Source organism: Schistocerca cancellata, chromosome 2, assembly GCF_023864275.1.
Source record: "Schistocerca cancellata isolate TAMUIC-IGC-003103 chromosome 2, iqSchCanc2.1, whole genome shotgun sequence".
NCBI classification, from domain to species: domain Eukaryota; kingdom Metazoa; phylum Arthropoda; class Insecta; order Orthoptera; family Acrididae; genus Schistocerca; species Schistocerca cancellata.
Genome location: NC_064627.1, coordinates 223,807,647 through 223,831,457, shown reverse-complemented (window position 1 = coordinate 223,831,457; position 23,811 = coordinate 223,807,647). Strand labels below are relative to the sequence as shown.

The window sequence follows — 23,811 nt, the reverse complement described above, 5'->3', positions numbered from 1 at the left end:
ATCTGCAACTCAGCATCTCCGCTATATGGTGAGTAGCAACTTTCCTTTTCATAATATTGTTATAAGCCTTATTAATGTAGAAAATGGCATACTTTTGTCTAGACAAACCAAGGAAATAAAGTATAAATGTCCTCTTTCTTTAAATTGGAGTGAGTCAGCTGAAAAATCTGGACATCTAGAATAGAAGCTGTGACAGTGTGTCATAGCATTGCCAAGAAGTATAAAAAGTTGCATGTTTCTGTTTCTCAATAAAGACAATGTGTACACTTTTGTTTGCAGATTTCTTATGAGTAGGTACTATTATAGTTCAGTGATGACAAACACTACATGAAAAACTGTGACCATCTTTGGATTACACGTGGAAGACAGCTCTATTCATTTCTTCATATCTATAGTTATCACAGCTTCAGTACACCTTTCATAAATTAATAATTACTGAAGATCACCTTCTTGGTAAACACAGATTTCTCTCTCTTTTCTTTATTTTGTTTTTGGTCATATAAACTGCTGCAAGTGAGCAGAGTCACAGAAAGTAACACAGATGTGATTGATAGGATAATGCCTGGTCCAGTCATTCCCTGGCACTGAGAATTACTCGGCTGTGCAAAAATTGTACAGCCAGATCAGTATGCAATGTGCTAGATATACAGCTGACATTTGCATCACACATTATGTGACTGGTTAGCTGCTGATGTGGTATCTCATATTGTTAAAACTTGTTATTAATGAGCTAATTTTATGTCTCTTTTGCTGAGCAATATATGTCTACACATGAAATAGGAATTTTATTTTAATCAGTACCACATAGCATCACTATCTGTTTGTTACAACTTGGAAGAAACAGACAAATATTTAAATGTGTAGCCATCAGAAGATATCTGAAGCCTCAGCACTGTTCATTCTTTACACGGTATGAAAGAAGGTATGCTGATATGGATCATTAATTGATCATCCTCTTTGTATTGAGAGGCACTGATTTCACATACAATGGCTTTACAATGAGGTTCAGTCAGTGGAACAGAAATTTTGACACAGGTGCTTTTGGCACACACACACACGCAAAACACTTTTGGAGATGCACCATTGTGATAGATGATTACTCGCAGAAGTAGTAGGTGCGGCTGTGGCGGCACCAGTCACACAACAGCCGCTCGTGCAGCCAATGGCATCGGCACTTGTGTGCTAGGGGCCTGCGTACGGTGTGGAAGCCACGGCCACAGCACAGCATGGCACAGTTGTCGGCATCCGAGCAGCGGCGCCCATGCGTCCAGCTGCACAATGGCGGTGTCTCATCCAGGTACAACAGCTGCAGCTGCCTGCCAGACCAGCCTGTGAGCACAGTTTGTAACACACTAACATTGTTGTGTACTACAGGAGAATATGACATACACAAATAATATAGAACATGATACATTGGTGTGTTTTATATTCATAATTTACTTTTTAATTCCTATAATTCCTTTTAGTTTTGCATTGATACTTTTCAAGTTCTGATTATTTCTGTGTAAATATTCTTTCATTTATACTCATTATTCAGTAAGTGGAGAAGTTAATAAAGATGATCAATAGTAAGCATACAAAAAGAAGTGTATTTTTAACATCACTTAATAATTTTTAACATCATTTAATTATTTTCTTAAAAGGACATTGTTGAGAATATTTATTACCACCAATATAAATACAATCTACTTATATCTTTACTCTGTTAACACATTTATGGCCTAGAACTGGTTGACTGCAGTATGCTTATGTACACTCGTTGTTGAGAAACTTCTGCACATTGCTGACATGTATAAATATACTACATTCCAACAGACCTACCTCCATACATTTTTATTGCAATAAAATTACATTTGACAAGTATCGAAGTTTTACAGACTTAACCTTGTTCCAAGATTTGGTAAAAGTATCTGCTACATTGTTTTCTGGATCTATTTTACATATGGGTATAACTCCGCTCATATAACAGTCATTTACAAAATGGTTGTGTACCTGAATATACTTTGAATTTTTAGTAAAGTTACCATATCAGGCAATACTGACTTCATGTACTGCCTTCATATACTTCTAACAGGTTCATCACACTTTGCATCAAAAAGATTCAAAATATCCAGAATTAACCTAATCTCAGTGACAGCTTCTGACAATGCTACATACTCAGTAAAACGTAACAGTTTCTTAGATTTGCAAAATATTACATTTCTAAATGATCTAGTTACATAGCCTGATCTAGATTTACAATCTACTCAATCACCTGCCTAATCCACGTCTACAAAACAATTTAAGAGATCACTATTTTCTGTCTTTCTATATTTTAACTTCAACCTTTTGTTTGATATAAATATTTCAGTACTTACAAAGCAAACTTAAAGTGAGTATCATTGTAGCAATTAACACTTAAATCTATATTCAATGTTAACAAACTTTTCTTCAGAAATGTGTTTTTTGCCATCCTCTCTTCTTTGACCACCATAAATTATTTTACTGCCCAAATAGCAAAACTCATCTACTACTTTAAGTGTCTTATTTCCTTATCTAATTCCCTAAACGTCACATCATATAATTCAACTAAATACCATTATCCCTGTTTTGCTTTTGTTGACTTTCATCTCGTGTCCATCTTTCAAGACGCTGTCCATTATGTTCAACTGCTCTTCCAAGTCCTTTGCTGTCTCTTGACAGAATTGCAATGTCATTGGCAAACCCCAACATTTTTATTTATTCTCCCTAAACTTCAATTTCTACTCCAAATATTTCTTTGTTTTCCTTTACTGCTTGCTCAGTGTACATATTGAATAAAATCGGGGACAGGCTACAACCCTGTCTCATTCCCATCTCAATCATTGCTTCCTCTTTATGTCTCTTCATTCTTATAACTGCCATCTGATTTCTACAAGTCCATGCAGCATCCCACATTTGCTACTTTTTTTGCATCCATGCTTCAGAAGCCTAGTCCGAAAGCTGATGCCTTTACGCAAATGGAGGTGGCGAGTGTTGGCACTGTCGTCTGCACATGTCAGTGCACTTGCAAGGCAGCAAGTGTTCCAACACCTGTAGCCCCCCCCCCTCCCCCCATTAACAGCAGACGAAGGTACAGAGGCCAACTTGGGGGAGCCCCAGGCACCTCCAACACCTGAGGCTGTTCAAAAGCCAAGCACGGCCATTACCACTCCTACTCCAGCCCCAGAAAAGACCACAAAACTGCAAAAAGCTACAGTAAAGCAACAAGAGCAGGTAAAATCAAGTGTTAAACAATCTGACCATGTCAATGTGACTCTACATGGTGTTTCATATGACTCTTCCTCAGAGCTGATGGAGCATGAGGTATGTGTGGGGCAGTCATCTCACCTCACGACAGAAACTCCACCCACTGCAGTTTCCCTACCCCAGCGGAGAGACAGGATGAAGGTGCTATGCCAGTGATAGATGAATCCCATGTTGTTGTTGCGGTCTTCAGTCCAGAGACTGGTTTGATGCAGCTCTCCATGCTACTCTATCCTGTGCAAGCTTCTTCATCTCCCAGTACCTACTGCAACCTACATCCTTCTGAATCTATTTAGTGTATTCATCTCTTGGTCTCCCTCTGCAATTTTTACCCTCCACGCTGCCCTCAAATACTAAATTGGTGATTCCTTGATGCCTCAGAATATGCCCTACCAACCGATCCCTTCTTCTAGTCAAGTTGTGCCACAAATTTCTCTTCTCTCCAATTCTATTCAGTAGCTCCTCATTTGTTATGTGATCTACCCATCTAATCTTCAGCATTCTTCTGTAGCACCACATTTTGGAGGTTCTATTCTCTTCTTGTCTAAACTATTTATCATCCATGTTTCACTTCCATACATGGTAGCTGCACTCCATACAAATACTTTCAGAAACGACTTCCTGACACTTAAATCTATACTCGATGTTAACAAATTTCTCTTCTTCAGAAACGCTTTCCTTGCCATTGCCAGTCTACATTTTATATCCTCTCTACTTCGACCATTGTCAGTTATTTTGCTCCCCAAATAGCAAAACTCATTTACTACTTTAAGCATCTCATTTCCTAATCTAATTCCCTCAGCATCACCTGATTTAATCCGACTATATTCCATTATTCTCGTTTTGCTTTTGTTGATGTTCATCTTATACCCTCCTTTCAAGACCATGTCCATTCTGTTCAGCTGCTCTTCCAGGTCCTTTGCTGTCTCTGACAGAATTACAATGTCATCGGCGAATCTTAAAGTTTTTGTTTCTTCTCCATGGATTTTAATTCCTACTCCAAATTTTTCTTTTGTTTCCTTTACTGTTTGCTCAATATACAGACTGAATAACATCGGGGAGAGGTTACAACCCTGTCTCACTCCCTTCCCAACCACTGCTTCCCTTTCATGCCCCTCGACTCTTATAACTGCCATCTGGTTTCTGTACAAATTGTAAATAGCCTTTCACACCCTTTATTTTACCCCTGCCACCTTCAGAATTTGAAAGAGTATATTCCAGTCAACATTGTCAAAAGCTTTCTCTAAGTCTACAAATGATATAAACGTAGGTTTGCCTTTCCTTAATCTATTTTCTAAGATAAGTCGTAGGGTCAGTATTGCCTCACGTGTTCCAACATTTCTACGGAATCCAAACTGATCTTCCCCGAGGTCGGCTTCTACCAGTTTTTCCATTCATCTGTAAAGAATTCGTGTTAGTATTTTGCAGCAGTGGCTTATTAAACTGATAGTTTGGTAATTTTCACATCTGTCAACACCTGCTTTCTTTGGGATTGGAATTATTATATTCTTCTTGAAGTCTGAGGATATTTCGCCTGTCTCATACATCTTGCTCACCAGATGGTAGAGTTTTGTTAGGCCTGGCTCTCCCAAGGCTGTCAGTAGTTCTAATGGAATGTTGTCTACTCCTGGGGCCTTGTTTCAACTGAGGTCTTTCAGTGCTCTGTCAAACTCTTCATGCAGTATCATATCTCCCATTTCATCTTTATCTACATTCTCTACCATTTCTATAATATTGTCCTCAAGCACATCACCCTTGTATAGACCCTCTATATACTTCTCCCACCTTTCTGCTTTCCCTTCTTTGCTTAGAACAGTGAATCCCATACTTCAGTGAAATTTGCAGGGGTTCAGGATGCATGTGGAGGAACTGTGTCTACTATCTCAGGGTAGACCACTGTGTCTGTGTCTCCAGGAGAGTAATTTCCATATGTCATATACCATTGAGCTTTGCGGCTATCTTCTCCACAAAAAGGAAGGTCTGAATGGGGAGAGAGCTAGAGGAGGAGTAGGTATTTTCATCAGTACCGACTACGGCTCCTCACCTCTCTCCCTTACAATGACTTTACAAGCAGTTGCTATATCAGTGCCATTGTGTCATCCATTGACAATATGTTGCCTTTACCTTATGCCATATGATGTGCTCAATGAAGAGGCTCTAAATGATCTTCTTACATACCTCCCCCACCCCTTGATGCACTGTGGTGATTTTAATGCACACAATGTGCTTTGGGGATCTGCAACTACCTGTCCCAGGGATAGAGCAGTTGAGGGGCTTCTCACATCGTCATGTGCATATTTGCTAAATACGGGACAGAGCAGGCACTTCTGCACTGTAACTGGGTCACTCTCTCCCATTGATCTCTCGCATTTCTCTTCAGCCCTTGCTCACATGGCTCAACGGGAAGTTGTTGCTGACTTGCATGGCAGTGATCACTTCCCAGTCTGGATCCACTTGCCAGATAGGGTGGAACCCAAAAGGAGACTGCCACGAAGGGTGCTCTGTTTGTTTCTTCTCCATGGATTTTAATTCCTACTCCAAATTTTTCTTTTGTTTCCTTTACTGTTTGCTCAATATACAGACTGAATAACATCGGGGAGAGGTTACAACCCTGTCTCACTCCCTTCCCAACCACTGCTTCCCTTTCATGCCCCTCGACTCTTATAACTGCCATCTGGTTTCTGTACAAATTGTAAATAGCCTTTCACACCCTTTATTTTACCCCTGCCACCTTCAGAATTTGAAAGAGTATATTCCAGTCAACATTGTCAAAAGCTTTCTCTAAGTCTACAAATGATATAAACGTAGGTTTGCCTTTCCTTAATCTATTTTCTAAGATAAGTCGTAGGGTCAGTATTGCCTCACGTGTTCCAACATTTCTACGGAATCCAAACTGATCTTCCCCGAGGTCGGCTTCTACCAGTTTTTCCATTCATCTGTAAAGAATTCGTGTTAGTATTTTGCAGCAGTGGCTTATTAAACTGATAGTTTGGTAATTTTCACATCTGTCAACACCTGCTTTCTTTGGGATTGGAATTATTATATTCTTCTTGAAGTCTGAGGATATTTCGCCTGTCTCTTACATCTTGCTCACCAGATGGTAGAGTTTTGTTAGGCCTGGCTCTCCCAAGGCTGTCAGTAGTTCTAATGGAATGTTGTCTACTCCTGGGGCCTTGTTTCAACTGAGGTCTTTCAGTGCTCTGTCAAACTTTTCATGCAGTATCATATCTCCCATTTCATCTTTATCTACATTCTCTACCATTTCTATAATATTGTCCTCAAGCACATCACCCTTGTATAGACCCTCTATATACTTCTCCCACCTTTCTGCTTTCCCTTCTTTGCTTAGAACAGTGAATCCCATACTTCAGTGAAATTTGCAGGGGTTCAGGATGCATGTGGAGGAACTGTGTCTACTATCTCAGGGTAGACCACTGTGTCTGTGTCTCCAGGAGAGTAATTTCCATATGTCATATACCATTGAGCTTTGCGGCTATCTTCTCCACAAAAAGGAAGATCTGAATGGGGAGAGAGCTAGAGGAGGAGTAGGTATTTTCATCAGTACCGACTACGGCTCCTCACCTCTCTCCCTTACAATGACTTTACAAGCAGTTGCTATATCAGTGCCATTGTGTCATCCATTGACAATATGTTGCCTTTACCTTATGCCATATGATGTGCTCAATGAAGAGGCTCTAAATGATCTTCTTACATACCTCCCCCACCCCTTGATGCACTGTGGTGATTTTAATGCACACAATGTGCTTTGGGGATCTGCAACTACCTGTCCCAGGGATAGAGCAGTTGAGGGGCTTCTCACATCGTCATGTGCATATTTGCTAAATACGGGACAGAGCAGGCACTTCTGCACTGTAACTGGGTCACTCTCTCCCATTGATCTCTCGCATTTCTCTTCAGCCCTTGCTCACATGGCTCAACGGGAAGTTGTTGCTGACTTGCATGGCAGTGATCACTTCCCAGTCTGGATCCACTTGCCAGATAGGGTGGAACCCAAAAGGAGACTGCCACGAAGGGTGCTCTGTAGGGCAGATTGGATGCTAGCCCAGTTTGAACATTGTGCTAATGTTGAGATATGGGTGGATCATATTACCAATATCCCTTCCACAGTCCACAGGACAACAGAAGAGGCTACCTGTCCCTTGGTGGAGTGATGAATGCCATCTGCAATAAGGACTAGACCTACGGCTGTGTGCAGGTTCATGCGTTGGCCAACTGTGGAAAATCTTGCAGCCTTTTGGGGGGTGAGGGCAAAGTGTCACCAGATTATTCAAGTCAGGAAGAAGTGATCATAGCAGCAGTTCCTGAACACCATTAATCATCCCATTCTGTTGTATGGGAGGTCCTCAGGAGAATTTCTGGGAAAGGAAGAGGGAGCCCCATGGCTGCTGTAATGGGGAACGGAACTCTCCAAACCAATCTGTGAGACATCGTCCAGGCGATGGCAGCCTATTTTGCCACAGTTACTGCAACCACCAATTAGGATCCAGGTTTTCAGCAGGCAAAGAGTGGTTGCTGAGCAGGGCCATTTGGACTTCCGGTCCACCTCTGATGAAGATTACAGTTGCCCATTTTCTATGTGGGAGCTGGATTCCGCATTGTCTGCAGCTAGTGACGCATCCCCCAGTCATGACAGAACCCATTATAGTATGCTGCGGCACCTCACAAGACGAAACAATGATATCGTCCTTGCACTTTTTAATGTCATTTGGGCATCGGGTCACTTTCCCGACTCCTGGCGTGAAGCCATTTTGATTCCTCTTTTAAAACCTGGGAAAAACCGAAAATGCCCGAGTAGTTATTGTAGTGCTTACCTCACTAGCTGCATGGGAAAAACCTTGGAGCAGAAGGTCAACCGCCACCTTGTCTGAGTCTTAGAATCCAGGCAACTCCTTAGTCACTTTCAGCATGGGTTCAGGAGATATTGCTCCACCTTTGATAACCTGGCCTCCCGGAGGCAGCAATATAACAGGCTTTGCACACTAGCATAATCTTTCAAGTATATTTTTTGACATCAAGGAGGCCTATGATAGTACTTAGAGGAATCTTATCCTTGAACAGCTTCATAAATGGGATTTTTGTGGTTGTCTTCCCATTTTTATTTGGTCCTTTCTCTCACCACAGTATTTTTGATACCAAGTCGGTGACGTCCTGTCTGATCACTTTGAGCAGGAGAATGGTGTCCCTCAGGTAGTGTTTTAAGTGTAACCGTCTTTGCTATAGCTATTAATAGCATTACATCAGTAGTGCAAAGTCCTGTCCAGTGTTCTTTGTTTGTGGATGACTTCTCAGTGTTTTGCTCTTCGTCCAGCCTTGCAACAACAACACATCAGTTGCAACTAACTCTTCGACATTTGGATGGATGGGCACAGAAAAGTGGTTTTTAGTTTTCAACCAAGAAGTCTATGTGTGTTCTTTTTAGCCATTCTCATTCCATTTTAAACTTTTCTGAGTTGAGGGTGAGGGCCACTGTTGTTAATTTTAAAGACACAATGAGGTTTCTGAGCCTCATATTTGACTGCAGTTATATGGTTGCCACATCTTAAGGACCTGAGGAAACAGTTGCTTAAGGCCCTCAGTATTTTAAAATGTCTTAGCCACAGTACATGGGGAGCTGACTGGACTTGTCTGCTTTGGTTTTACAGGGTATTTGTGCGACCTCGGCTCAATTATGGGTGCACGGTGTATGGGTCTTATTTATAGATGTTGGACATGGTGCACCATGAAGGGATTCAGTTGGCCACTGGGGCATTCAGAACAAAGCCCATACCAAATCTCTGTGCAGAGGCTGGGTGCTAGGTCATGTAGGGATATGGGGCAATGAGTAGGCCAATTGGGCTGCCCAGGAGGCCTGCAGAGGACAGAATGTGGCACAGTGTCCTATTCCCTTGCAGGCTGTTATTTCTGCACTAAACAGGAAGTGCATGCAGTTGTGGGATGAGGAATGGCTGGCGAAGCCAACAATCCAGCTGTAGTGTTCCTCATGCCAGTTGCTCAGGTAGGATGAAGTGACCCACACGCATCTTTGAATTGGGCACTGCCCTCTCACACATAGCTTTTTACTATGGCAAGAGGATCCTTTGTTTTGTGATGCTTGTGGCATGCACATCTTTATCTGCCATATTTTAATGGAGTGCATTTTATACCATGATGCAAGGGCAGAAACAAATATTGGTGGGGATATGCCCTCTATTTTAGCTGATGCCCTCTATTTTAGCTGATGTGTCTGGACTCTGGCCTAAAGTTTTAGGCTACAGGTTTTAATGTGTTGCAGAGTGGCTGGTTCCTCTTTTTCTTCTTGAAGGTAGGCAGCCACATCCATCTGCTATATTGTTTTAACTCCTTATACCACTCTCTTCCTGTGTCATTAATGTTTTACTGCTGATGCAGCACTTCATTCCATGCTTGTGTGTGGGTACAACCATTGTTTTCCAGCTTTTGTTACCTGTTTTGTGTATTTTACTGACACTCATCACAAACTGTTTCCACATGGGCACTAAAGACCTTGCTGTCCTGTGTCCATACAAACATTTTCATCCATTGTTACTTCTCCCCTAATGATGCATGCTTCTAAATCTTACAATTGTCCTCTAGCCATTCCTGCTTAACCATTTTGCACTCCCTGTCACTCTAATTTTTAGATGTTTGGCTCCCCTTTCACCTGCTTCATTTGGTGCATTTTTATATTTTCTCCTTTCATCATTTAAATTAAACATCTCCTGTGTTATCCAATGATTTCTCCAAGACCTTATCTTTCTACCTATTTGATTCTCTGCTGCCTTCACTATTTCATCTCTTAAAGCTATTCATTCATCTTCTACTGTATACCTTTCCCCTGTTCTAGTCAACCATTGTCTAATGCTCCCTCTGAAACTGTCAACAACCTCTGGTTCTTTCAGCTTATCCGGGTCCCAACTCCTTAATTTCCTACCTTTTTCCAGTTTCTTCACTTTTAATCTAATGTACATAACCAGCAAATTGTGGCCAGAGTTCACATCTGCCCCTGGAAATGTCTTACAATTTAAAATCTAGTTCCTAAATCTCTGCCTTATAATTATATAATCAATCTGAAACCTTCCGTTGTCTAAAGGTCTCTTCCACTTGTACAACCTTCTTTCGTGAAGCGCTATTGGTGACTAAATTATGTTCCGTGCAAAATTCTGCCAGGTGGCTTCCTCTTTCACTCCTTTCATATTTACATCTTTTAAAACCTAGACTTTTTAAAAGCTCATCAAAACAATCATACCAAGCTCTAAGACTTTCTCTGAAACCATGTAATGCCTTAAATATCTTACAAACAGTGCCTGTTTTGTTCTCGTATCCTGGAGGTTGCTTTACATAAATTTCTGAGAAAATTTTAGCATTTAGAAATGCAATATGTACATACATTTGTGCTACAATTAAGCACTTTTGATAACAATGTGACAACAAAAATTTCAGTGTTTGTGTTATAGCAACTGGTGAATAAATATCATCCACAATTTCTCTTTGTTGAAAGCCCTTACAAATAATCTTGCTTTACAAGTGTCTGAAGCTTTTGCACTCAGAATCACTAAAATGTTCACTCACCAAATTAGAGTCCTAAAACTTCAATACGCTTGATGCTTGCTTCCACAATATCAACAAGTGTGGTAATGATAACTTTATTGCTCATCAGTACTCTGTATCCAACTTCACTGTATCCTGTTAAAATTCCAATATCTGCTTTGCAATCCATCTTTTACTTTCTCTGTCGTTCTGGTGCATGTACAAAAACCTAATTCCATACAATTTTAAATGTTTAACATTAGGTTTCTTCCCAAACAGTATCAGATATGGAGTTTTCCTTTCAATAGTGCTAATTAAAGTTCTGTTTTTAAGATAAGCAGCTGCACAAACTACTTATCCTATTACTATTACTTCAGATAACAGGCATCATGACATATCCATGATCAATATACCCATGATCAACATGTTTTATCTTTCAGATGTTTCATACAATCCATGTACATAAGGAGGACACCCGTTTAAAATGATTCTTTCAATGGAAAATCCAGGATACAATGTAACAGTATTATAAAAAGGATAGTTGCTACAGCGGAGATACTGAGTCGCAGATAGGCACAACAAAAAGACTGTCACAAATAAAGCTTTTGACCATGAAGGCCTTCGTCAACAATAGACATACACACACACACACACACACACACACACACACACACACACACATGGCCGAAAGCCTTACTTGTGACAGTTTTTTTGTTGTGCTTATCTGTGGCCCAGCATCTCCACTACATGGTGAGTAGCAACTATCCTTTTCATAGTATTGTAAAATGATTCTTTCTGCCTTATAAGCTGATAAATATCTGAATTTAAATATTTCTTCCATTCATGACTTCTGAATTTCTTAGTAGTTTTACCATTTAAATTTTCAGTTTCATTAACATATTCCACAAAACAATCATCAACAAAAGTGAGGTAGTATCTTTCTGCACAAGAACCGTGAGCTGAGCCAGGTTGATTTTGGAAGGCAAATTGGGCAATTCATTTTCGATACAAACTTTACACTTCGTAAAGTCTCATTCTAAATTTATTGGCAGTCCATCTGCTAACTGATGTTTACACAACATATTCAAATTGTTAAAATTTAAATGTCCAAGAGTATGATGCCATTTCTCTTATGACATACTATCCTTACTGCTCATACTATTTACATTAATCTCTCTTCAATAAAATCTGCACGTCATTTTGTTCAGCTCATCTTCTTTCAAAGCAGTTGCAAGTAATTTACAGTCTTACCCAAAAAATTTTGAGCTGTTGCCTGTAGCTAACAATTTTGTTTTTTTATCACTTTAAAAAAGTCAGTCAAGTTTCTCTCCATGTCTGTGTAATATACACATGTCATTTCAATTGAAATCATTTCATAATAAACTGGAAAATAACTAATTATATTCCCAATTTTTGTAGTTTGCAAAACTTTATCATCAGCAATTTTTGCATTCACAGGCTCTTTTAAGTTAATACACCCAGAAAAATGGTTTTCATTATTAACAACATGATCTGTGTAACTACTATCCAATACCAAATACATCTGTATGTTCTTACCTGACTCAGTATTATTACATGTTGTCATGGTTTGTATATCCATTTCAGTGCTGCTCATGCCATTTCTGTCCTGTTGATACCCTCAGCATACTTGATGTCAACCACCTGTTGAGCCACACTGTTTATTTTGACCGTGTGACCAGTTGTTTTACCCCCCCCCCCCCTCCCCCCTCACACACTATTTGTTTTTCCCATGTTGCCAACTGCTGTGACATTTGAATTTCTGATGAAAACTGTGAAAAGTGTGAGATAATAAGACTCTTTGGTCAGTGGTTGAGCTCCATGAGAAAAGCATATCTGATACTTACAGTCTGCTATATGCCATTGTACACTCCTGGAAATTGAAATAAGAACACCGTCAATTCATTGTCCCAGGAAGGGGAAACTTTATTGACACATTCCTGGGGTCAGATACATCACATGATCACACTGACAGAACCACAGGCACATAGACACAGGCAACAGAGCATGCACAATGTCGGCACTATTACAGTGTATATCCACCTTTCGCAGCAATGCAGGCTGCTATTCTCCCATGGAGACGATCGTAGAGATGCTGGATGTAGTCCTGTGGAATGGCTTGCCATGCCATTTCCACCTGGCGCCTCAGTTGGACCAGCGTTCGTGCTGGACGTGCAGACCGCGTGAGACGACGCTTCAACCAGTCCCAAACATGCTCAATGGGGGACAGATCCGGAGATCTTGCTGGCCAGGGTAGTTGACTTACACCTTCTAGAGCACGTTGGGTGGCACGGGATACATGCGGACGTGCATTGTCCTGTTGGAACAGCAAGTTCCCTTGCCGGTCTAGGAATGGTAGAACGATGGGTTCGATGACGGTTTGGATGTACCGTGCACTATTCAGTGTCCCCTCGACGATCACCAGTGGTGTACGGCCAGTGTAGGAGATCGCTCCCCACACCATGATGCCGGGTGTTGGCCCTGTGTGCCTCGGTCATATGCAGTCCTGATTGTGGCGCTCACCTGCACGGCGCCAAACACGCATACGACCATCATTGGCACCAAGGCAGAAGCGACTCTCATCGCTGAAGACGACACGTCTCCATTCGTCCCTCCATTCACGCCTGTCGCGACACCACTGGAGGCGGGCTGCACGATGTTGGGGCGTGAGCGGAAGACGGCCTAACGGTGTGTGGGACCGTAGCCCAGCTTCATGGAGATGGTTGCGAATGGTCCTCGCCGATACCCCAGGAGCAACAGTGTCCCTAATTTGCTGGGAAGTGGCGGTGTGGTCCCCTACGGCACTGCGTAGGATCCTACGGTCTTGGCGTGCATCCGTGCGTCGCTGCGGTCCGGTCCCAGGTCGACGGGCACGTGCACCTTCCGCCGACCACGGGCGACAACATTGATGTACTGTGGAGACCTCACGCCCCACGTGTTGAGCAATTTGGCGGTACGTCCACCCGGCCTCCCGCATGCCCACTATATGCCCTCGCTCAAAGTCCGTCAACTGCACATACGGTTCACGTCCACGCTGTCGCGGCATGCTACCAGTGTTAAAGACTGCGATGGAGCTCCGTATGCCACGGCAAACTGGCTGACACTGACGGCGGCGGTGCACAAATGCTGCGCAGCTAGCGCCATTCGACGGCCAACACCGCGGTTCCTTGTGTGTCCGCTGTGCCGTGCGTGTGATCATTGCTTGTACAGCCCTCTCGCAGTGTCCGGAGCAAGTATGGTGGGTCTGACACACCGGTGTCAATGTGTTCTTTTTTCCATTTCCAGGAGTGTATTATGAACATGGATCTTGTTGTATCTCCATGTTAAGCAATAAAGTGTGTATGAATTCCAGCCATTTGCTCTCTGCATTTCACTACAAGGATTCTGACCAGGAATCCTCCAGTAGTGACCCTACAGCAAACAGCACCTGGTACAACTTAATCAGTGCACTTCTCCTCACAGCCTTCACTTAAACAATGGAGCCATCACATAACTGTGACTCTCATGAATAGCAGGTATGCTAGTACAACTTAATCAATGCACTTCTCCTCATTGCCTTCACTTGAACAATGGAGCCATCACATAACTGTGACTCTCATGAATAACAGGTACAAGAAACTGATTGTCATGATCCTTTGTGCAATGTTTCTCATTAACCAGATCAACCTTCAGTACATGTGAAACATGCAAGTGATATGCAGTTGTTCCATACTATGGACTACAACAATGATGCACATGTGCAATGGCTTCCAACCTCCTCATTGATTTTTGTGATGACTTCAATGCTCTCTCACAGCAACAAGTCAGTATTCCACCAACTATTCCAGGTCTCCATAACAGCAACTCACATGATTTTACCTGTACTTCTGAGTTGACTGCAACACAGCTAGATTCATTCTTAATGTCAAGCAGTGCTCAGCCAGCAGAGCCATATGAGAAGATTTTTAGGTTTCCATCTGCGCTGTGCATGGTCCCATGGGTTTCATCTGCAACTGTCTCCCTCCCCCTGCCCCCCTCTCAGATCATGCAAACCTGCACATCAACAACAAAAAATTTTATGGATCATGTATACAACAAAGTTTTCATCCTCAACTATCAACATTCTAACCAAAATGCATGTCAATGAGTTTCACAACTATTGACTTCATCCTACAAAGCCCCAGAATCTTTGATGACACTTCCATGTATAACACCCCATTGAGAGAAATAAGGGAGCGTGCCCACATCATCGGTGATGTTACACGAGCACCTCTGGCTGATGGCAACTTTGACACTGCCAAAAAGGTACTGCTCCACCAGCTGAAAAAGACACCAGAGCAACAGTTGCAACAGGTCATTTATGAGGACACGCTGGGCAACAGAACACCATCTCAGCTTTGCAGACATCTCCATACATCTGTCACCCTGTCTCTCAAATGAGACATTTTGCTTTGAATGCTATAAGTTCCTCAAACTGCTGCCACAAATACAGGTGGCAATGATCTCACACAAACAAGAGATGATGGAATGCTGATTTGCTCTAACTGACAGCCTTTTTTCTGTCATGCAGCAACAACAGTACGTAAATGTACTAGACAACAATGACTACTATTAGTATACTGCTAGCCTGCCATGCTGCCAGCAGCTGGTAGTAGCCAATATGAACTAAGTGGCTCCATACACTCATGAGAGTGACACCACTAAACTACACCAATGGGGCTGGGCACCTTTGGCCAGATAGCCTACCATGCCCTTGACAAACAATAACATTCTGCACACAGGGAAGCTGCCACAACCACAGCTGTGTTGGTTCCACACTCACGTTAGTGACCAGGCATGCAACTGCTCCTCACCATGTCATCACCCAAACACTATTCACAATCCAGTTCACAGCAAGCAATTATAATGATACAGCCTTCCCCAAGATTATAATGAAGTGACTGATACCCCCTTTTTATATGCACCTGGGTAGTTATCGGACAACACTGTGCTTCCTAAGGTCTTGTATGTGTATCTTTATAGGTATTGACCTATCCAATTTGCTAAAACACTAAATATTTTTGTGAAAAGATATAGAATATTCTGGAAGGACGCATATTGTTGTAATTGTCAACAGATTGTTGTCATTAACAAGATTATGTACAAATGCTAAATAAAATATCTAATTGAGAAATTGAAGTAATAAATGTATAGCAACAAATGTTAAGAGGCTGTGGAAATGTTGGCATAAATAACTAATGCCTCTAATTACCACAACTGCACTTGATGAATGAGTTAACACAGAAAACCTCATTATCTTGAGAAACAGCTTAAAAGTTATTACCAAGCAATGCATTTTCATTTGTAACCTATTTTTATGCCCTCCTCAGTAATTAATATTCTGTGTAATTACATTTCTAATTAACCCTCCAATTGTTTACATCACACAGCTTATCGATTTCCAGAATTTGAGGCCTTATTTGTGCATTTTATGTATGTAATTGGATAAAGCATGAGTTCTGTACTGCCACTGAATGTTAGCAACCAAATCCAAACTGTAATAAGTTATGTAACTAAAATAATACAAGTGACATTATTGTAATTAAAGTTCAGATTAATTTTCTTGTGGAAAACCACCGATATTACTACAAAAAATTATGTCATCTGATATTGTATTTTATACCTTATTTGGCTGTAACATCAGTTTCTTTACATTTTGTAAATTTTAATTGTAACATCAAAATTGTACAAAATCAATAATAATGGGTCATTTTGAAATAGATTGTTAAAATTTTATATAAAGCAATGCTGCAAGAAAGTCAGTCAGTGAGTGTTTTGTTTATGTGTGGAGTGTGTAGTTTGATTGTCAATAAATTTTGTGAAGCTTGAAATTTTTGTTTTCAATCATTAATGAATCCCATGCAAACAAAATTTAAGTTACACGTTAACAATCTGAGGGGAATGTTACTTTTGGTGGAGTTGAGCTGGGATTGACGTTTGAAATGTGGAACTATGTTTAACAAGTGACTGTTCCAGGTGAATATAAGATGACTGCCAAGCAAAACATGTTTTGAAAAAATTGTTAGGGACGCACAGAATGAATGGATGCTACTACATGGGAATAGTTGGTGTGGATAAAAAGACCAAATTCTCAGACAGTATTGTCAACCATCAGATGAGTAACAGTTTTTTTTTTTTTTTTATAGTTCTGTGACAGTGACAACCATTCATGTGGGAAGTTTTTAATTTTGCAATTTACTATGGGTGACAATGAAAATATAAAAATGAGTGAGGAAAAACCTGTAGGCTGTGAATCTGTAGAAAACACTTTTGACCTAGGATCAAGTATCAGTGAACTATTGTCCAGCAATAATCCAAGTGTAGATCAAAATTTTGGTGGAGAGGGTTCCAGTGAGAATTTTTCCATGAGTACTCCAATTACATAGGGGAAAAGTAGGCCTAGGTAATTTGTTAATGTTCTTAATGCAGCATATGAAAGAAACGAAAGGACAGATGGGACAGATTATGCAGGATATTGGTCAGCAAGGTCGACAGTTGAGTTAGCAAAATCAACAGTTAAGACAGGAATTAAGTGAACAAATGGCGGAATTAAAGAATACTGTTACTGAAAATATCAATCAGATAAGGGAAATCCAGGAGTGTTTGGCAACACTAAAAATTACTGTTGAGACAGGACAGGGTGAACTCAATTCTCGTGTAGGGGCAGTGGAGGAATGGGTTGATGTATTAGAAACTAATTTCACTCAAGAGTTGTCCAAAAATGAGGAGAGATTTGAAGAACTAGACAAACATGTAGAAGTAGAAAATTCTAAACTTAACATAGAGGTTGTTCAGAATAGGAGAATCTTAGAAGAAGAAAAAAAGTAGAAGCTTACAAAAGGAACTCTGAGCTAAAACTTACAGACATTTACAATCAAATAAATAATGTAGAACTGAAGTGTGATGAAAAAATAGATTTGTGTAACAATAATGCAGTAAATTTAAGTAAGAAATTTGTAGAATTACAAGAGGGTGTAGCTCAAAGAAATTTTGCCAGCAATATTAATTGTGTATGGGGTGGTGTATCTTTAAAATGCTTTCCAGGAAATGGGAAATTGCATCCCATTGATTTTTTACAGCAGTGTCAAGACAATTTTAGTAATGACATGACAGAAAATGTTAAGATTAAATTTGTTAAGTGATTTTTGGATGGTGAAGCAATCTCATGGGCCAATTGGAATGTAAAATCTACCATGTCATGTGATGAATCTGAAAGAAAGTTGTTAAATAAGTTTTGGTCAGAATACGAGCAAGCTAGGATTAAAAGTAAGTTTTTGAATGGTCAAAGGAGAGTTGCTTCTCACCATATAGGAGAGATGCTGAGCTGCGACAGGCACAATAAAAAGTTCACACAATCATAGCTTTCAGCCATTAAGGCCTTTGTCAGCAGTAGACACACATAAACACATGCACACAAACACACACATGCAAGCGCAACTTGCACATACATCTGCAGTCTGAGAGAGCTGAAACTACACTGTGATCAGCATCACCAGGATAGTATGGTGGGAGTGGCGGACAGTGATATGGTGAGTATCAACTTTCCTTCCCTCGTATTTGTACATTCCATCCTGGATTTTCCATTGTTTGATTTTTGAATGGTTATATGTATAGGGAAGGTGATGGTAGCTTGAAGTGTTTTTGTGAAAACCAATTGCCGAAATTAGTACGCTTAGACAAACCTTTTGATGAACTAATACAAATAGATGCCTTAAAAAGGAGATTACCAAAAAGAGTACAGTGGGAGTTGATTTATGGGCCAGATGACTCTGTAGATAAGTTCTTGAGATATATAGATAAGTTGGATAGAGCCTTTGAGAGAAACGAGAGGTTAAATAATGGCTGATTTGGCAATCAACCATCTGGGGGGTGGAATCAAAGCAGGAACCAAGGCAGGAGTGATAAGAAAATCAGAATGATAATGTTGTTGTTGTTGTGGTCTTCAGTCCTGAGACTGGTTTGATGCAGCTCTCCATGCTACCCTATCCTGTGCAAGTTTCTTCATCTCCCAGTACCTACTGCAACCTACATCCTTCTGAATCTGCTTTGTGTATTCATCTCTTGGTCTCCCTCTACGATTTTTACCCTCCACGCTGTCCTCCAATGCTAAATTTGTGATCCCTTGATGCCTCAGAACATGTCCTACCAACCGGTCCCTTCTTCTCACAAGTTGTGCCACAAACTCCTCTTCTCCCCAATTCTATTCAATACCTCCTCATTAGTTATGTGATTTACCCATGTAATCTTCAGCATTCTTCTGTAGCACCACATTTTGAAAGCTTCTATTCTCTTCCTGTCCAAACTATTTATCGTCCATGTTTCACTTCCATACATGGCTACACTCCATACAAATACTTTCAGAAACGACTTTCTGACACTTAAATCTATACTCGATGTTAACAAATTTCTCTTCTTCAGAAACGCTTTCCTTGCCATTGCCAGTCTACATTTGATATCTTCTCTACTTCGACCATCATCAGTTAGTTTGCTCCCCAAATAGCAAAACTCCTTTACTACTTTAAGTGTCTCATTTCCTAATCTAATTCCCTCAGCATCACCCAACTTAATTCGACTACATTCCATTATCCTCATTTTGCTTTTGTTGATGTTCATCTTATATCCTCCTTTCAAGACCATGTCCATTCCATTCAACTGCTCTTCCAAGCCCTTTGCTGTCTCTGACAGAATTACAATGTCACCAGTGAACCTCAAAGTTTTTATTTCTTCTACATGGATTTTAATAGCTACTCCGAATTTTTCTTTTGTTTCCTTTACTGCTTGCTCAATATACAGATTGAATAACATTGGGGAGAGGCTACAACCCTGTCTCACTCCCTTCCCAACCACTGCTTCCCTTTCATGTCCCTTGACTCTTATAACTGCCATCTGGTTTCTGTACAAATTGTAAATAGGCTTTTGCTCCCTGTATTTTACCCCTGACACCTTTAGAATTTGGAAGAGAGTATTCCCGTCAACATTGTCAAAAGCTTTCTCTAAGTCTACAAATGCTAGAAACGTAGGTTTGCCTTTCCTTAATCTATTTTCTAAGATAAGTCTTAAGGTCAGTATTGCCTCACGTGTCCAATATTTCTACGGAATCCAAACTGATCTTCCCCGAGGGCCACTTCTACCAGTTTTTCCATTCGTCTGTAAAGAATTCGCGTTAGTATTTTGCAGCTGTGATATATTAAACTCATAGTTCAGTAATTTTCACATCTGTCAACACCTGCTTTCTTTGGGATTGGAATTATTATGATAATAGTGGTTATAATAGGAGTGATAATAGATGGATCAACCATAGTAATGGGAATGGGAACAGAGGATATGACAACAGGGAGAGACCTTGAGAGAATAGTAACAGATAATTAGAAGAGAATAGTAACAGACAATTAGATAATCACCAATCAAGACAAGGCAATTTAAACTGACAGACACCTCATTGGGAGATTGTCAGTATGGGGTCAGAAATAATACCTAAATCAGGCTGGACACCACCAGCCTAGAGACATCAAAAATAATTACATAAGACAGAGTAATTGAAGATATTGGGGTGGAAATGACAGAACTAATGTAAGAAGAACACATCACATTAGAAAATTACAGTTTGACAGGAAATTCTGGAAAACTATGAATGAAAGTGTTGAAGATAGAAGTAATAGCATTTGTAAGAATGTTGAAGAGGTTCTGTTAGAGGAAGAAACTATCTCAATTCTATATAATCAGTGTGGTGAAGAAGTTTGCAAAGAAGATGTTGAGTTTGGATTAAGTAAATTAATGGTGGATGAATCTATACCTGTTAAGCACTTAAGGGATGGTACTTGTACTAGTGTACTTATCAACAATTCTGGTGATCATTATGAAGATGTTGTAGAAGTGTCAAGTACTGGAAATGATAGCACGTGTGGTAATATTGATAGTGAAAGTGTCAGTAGTAATTATGAATGAGATGAAGAATTAGATGGCATGGTGTATATGGAGGTGAAAGAAGATTTAATTAATGGTGAAGATAATGATGTAAGTAGTATTTGTGAAGAATATGAGAACCAGATTGTGCCAATGGAAACTAGAAAGGTATCATCAGACAGGGAACATGTGGACAGCCATTATGATTAGGTGTGATGATAGAAACATTATGGAATACTTACAAGGCTTATAGTGACAATGACAGAGTAAAAAGGGTCATCAAGATTATTTGTGAAGAACTGCATTCCAACTGGGAATATATAGCTAATCAGCAGGCTTACAGTGAGATCAGTTCTGGGAAAAATAGACAGTGTGTAACAGAGGGACATGACGACAAGCAATCATCTGATGTAGCTCTGAGTAAAATACAGACAAGTAAGAGAAATTGTGCAGACAAAACTCATGTAAACGGCTTGGACTTTAGAGACATTGAGGATGATTTGTTGCATGAAGATGAAGAAAGCAGGAAGGAAAAAGCTTTAGGTTGCCTGTATATACATATAAAAATTGCAAATTATGAGGGAGTTTGCTCTTAGACACAGGTAGTCTTGTTTGTGCCATTTCTGATAAATTTAGAGACCAGATAAAACATAGTGCTGACTTTGAAGAATATCCTGTTATTGGAAGCAAAATTAAGGGAGCAACTGGTAGGCACAGCAGAGTTGTAAACAGACAAGCCTTAATATTTTTTACCATTAATGATGTACAGTATAACCAAGGATGTTTTGTAGTCCCTGACCTCAATGAAAATATTTTGTTCAGAATGAATTGGATACAAGGAGTAAATGCAGATTTTGACTGGAATAACAAAAAGTTAAAGCTTACCAACCCAAAGACAGATGTAACACATGTGATTGAACTAATCATCCAAAAATGCCTAGAGAACAATTGTCAGATTATAAGAGAGATTTTAGTAAATGAAAAGATTGACTTTAATGAGGAAGACAATGAAGAATAATGCAGTGAGGACAAGTATGCTGAATTGGTGGCCACCAAACTAAAGGAAGCTGAGAGTCTAGATAAAGAACAGACAGATCAATTAGGTAATTTGTTGTGGGAATACAAAGATGTGTTTAGTGAGAAACCTGGAAAAGTGAGAAACTATGAATGTAGTCTTAATCTAAAACCTCAATAACCATTTTTCATTAAACCGTATGGAGTACCCATCTGAAAAAGAAAAGCTGTGGAGAAAGAACTACAAAAGGTGGAAGACTGGGAAATAATGGAAAGGTGCAATAGTGAATACAATAACTGGTTGGTGGTAGTTTCCAAATGTGATGGTAAAGTAAGACATGTGCTCAATTCAGGACATTTAAACAAATACCTCGAGAGGGAAACTGATCACCCTGAAAACATAGACAAGTTATTACATAAGTTTGAACATATGAAGTATATGTCTAGTTTAGACTTAATAGCAGATTTCCATCAGGTACCATTGGAGATTCAGTCCAGGAAATAAACCGCATTTTTGTATGGAGGAAGATGTTATTGCTATTGTGTTGCAAAATTTGGCCTTAATGTATCAGTTGCAGGATTTATCCGAGATTTGGATTTTGTTCTAGGAAAAGAACTGTTAAGCAAACTAGTCCTTTATGTTGATGACATACTGGTAACAGGAAAGAGTTGGGGAGAACATTTATGTTTGATGGGTGAAGTGTGTTACAGATTGAGACAGGGTGGCATGTCATTAAAACTAGAGAGGTGCAAATTTGGGGTTAAACAACTCAAATTTTTAGGCAATACCATCTCAGAAGAAGGAATCTCACCTGATGAAGGAAAACTTGAAGCTAATGCAAAATTTCCTGTGCCTGAGACTAAGAAACAATTTAAATCATTCTATGGAATTTGTGGCTACTACTGTAAGTTTGTCAGCAATCAAGCTTTAAATGCACCATGTTTGAATAACTTGTTGAAGAAGAACACCATCTGGGTATGGGACAAGGATTGTCAGGAGGCATTCGACAACATCAAGAAACAGATGTGCAAGTGTAAAATGTTATACAGATCTGATCTTACATAGCCATTTTGCATTATGACCAACAGCAGTGACTACGGACTGGGAGATCATTTGTTCCAAGAAAAGATTGTAAATGGTGTGATAGAGCACAGATCAATAGCTTTTGACAGTAGAACTTTGCAAAAACAATAGAAGCCATATACTGTCACTGAAAAAGAATTGTTACCAGTCTATTGGGCTTTCACCAAATTCAAGAATTACTTATTAGGACATCAAGTAGTAGTATACACAGACCATAAGGCTTTAATCTATATACAAGAGTGTACTTTGCATCACAGCAGGATAACCAGATGGGCACTATTCCTCCAGCAGTTCAACTATACAGTAAAGTATATAAAAGGTGAAGAAAATCTAATTGCTGATGCTCTATCAAGATTGCCAATGGCAAGACAAGGTGAAAAAAAATAGTGATGAGTGTGAAAGAGAATTTCAGATTATGTATTTAAAAGGGGTGAAAGATGAGAATGAAATCAGGAAATTTTGTAATGACATCCATAAATATCAGAACCATGATTCCAACTAGAAGTTAGTTAAAAGTTACCTGGGTAAGAGAGGATACGAGAAAGTAGAGCAGTATTATAAAGTCCACAAGGGTATACTTTTAAGATGATACAGTGCAGACAGTGATGCTTGGAGATTGGGTTGGCCAGAGCAGTATATTGAAGTATTGATAAAGAATGTACATGAGAGTTTCAGACATTGTGGGACACAGAAATGTATCCAAAAGATACAAGAAAATGTATAATTTTACAACATTGCCAGGAGAGTGAGGAAGCAATTATCTACATGTGGCAGGTGTCAGAGGGTAAAAGTTAGTAATCAAACCTGCAAAGGATATATGCAAAACAACTTGCCAAAAGAACTACAACTTGTAGCAGTTGATCTTTATGGATGATTGCCTAGGGCTAAAGGAGAATTTTGTTACTTATTTGTCATGGTGGATCTTTTTCAAAATTCATTACTATATCCGTTAAAGAAAGCAACAA

General features: G+C 39.9%; 1 protein-coding gene across 1 annotated transcript in view; it reads right to left on the bottom strand.

The window, feature by feature from the left end:
* Positions 1–1,096: 1,096 nt before the first annotated feature.
* Positions 1,097–23,811, bottom strand: part of LOC126152634 (protein wingless-like) — a 75,128-nt gene continuing 52,413 nt past the window's right edge. The window contains exon 3 of the mRNA XM_049916019.1: positions 1,097–1,329. Within this exon, the coding sequence (XP_049771976.1) occupies positions 1,097–1,329 (233 nt within the window). The remainder of the gene's footprint in view (positions 1,330–23,811) is intronic.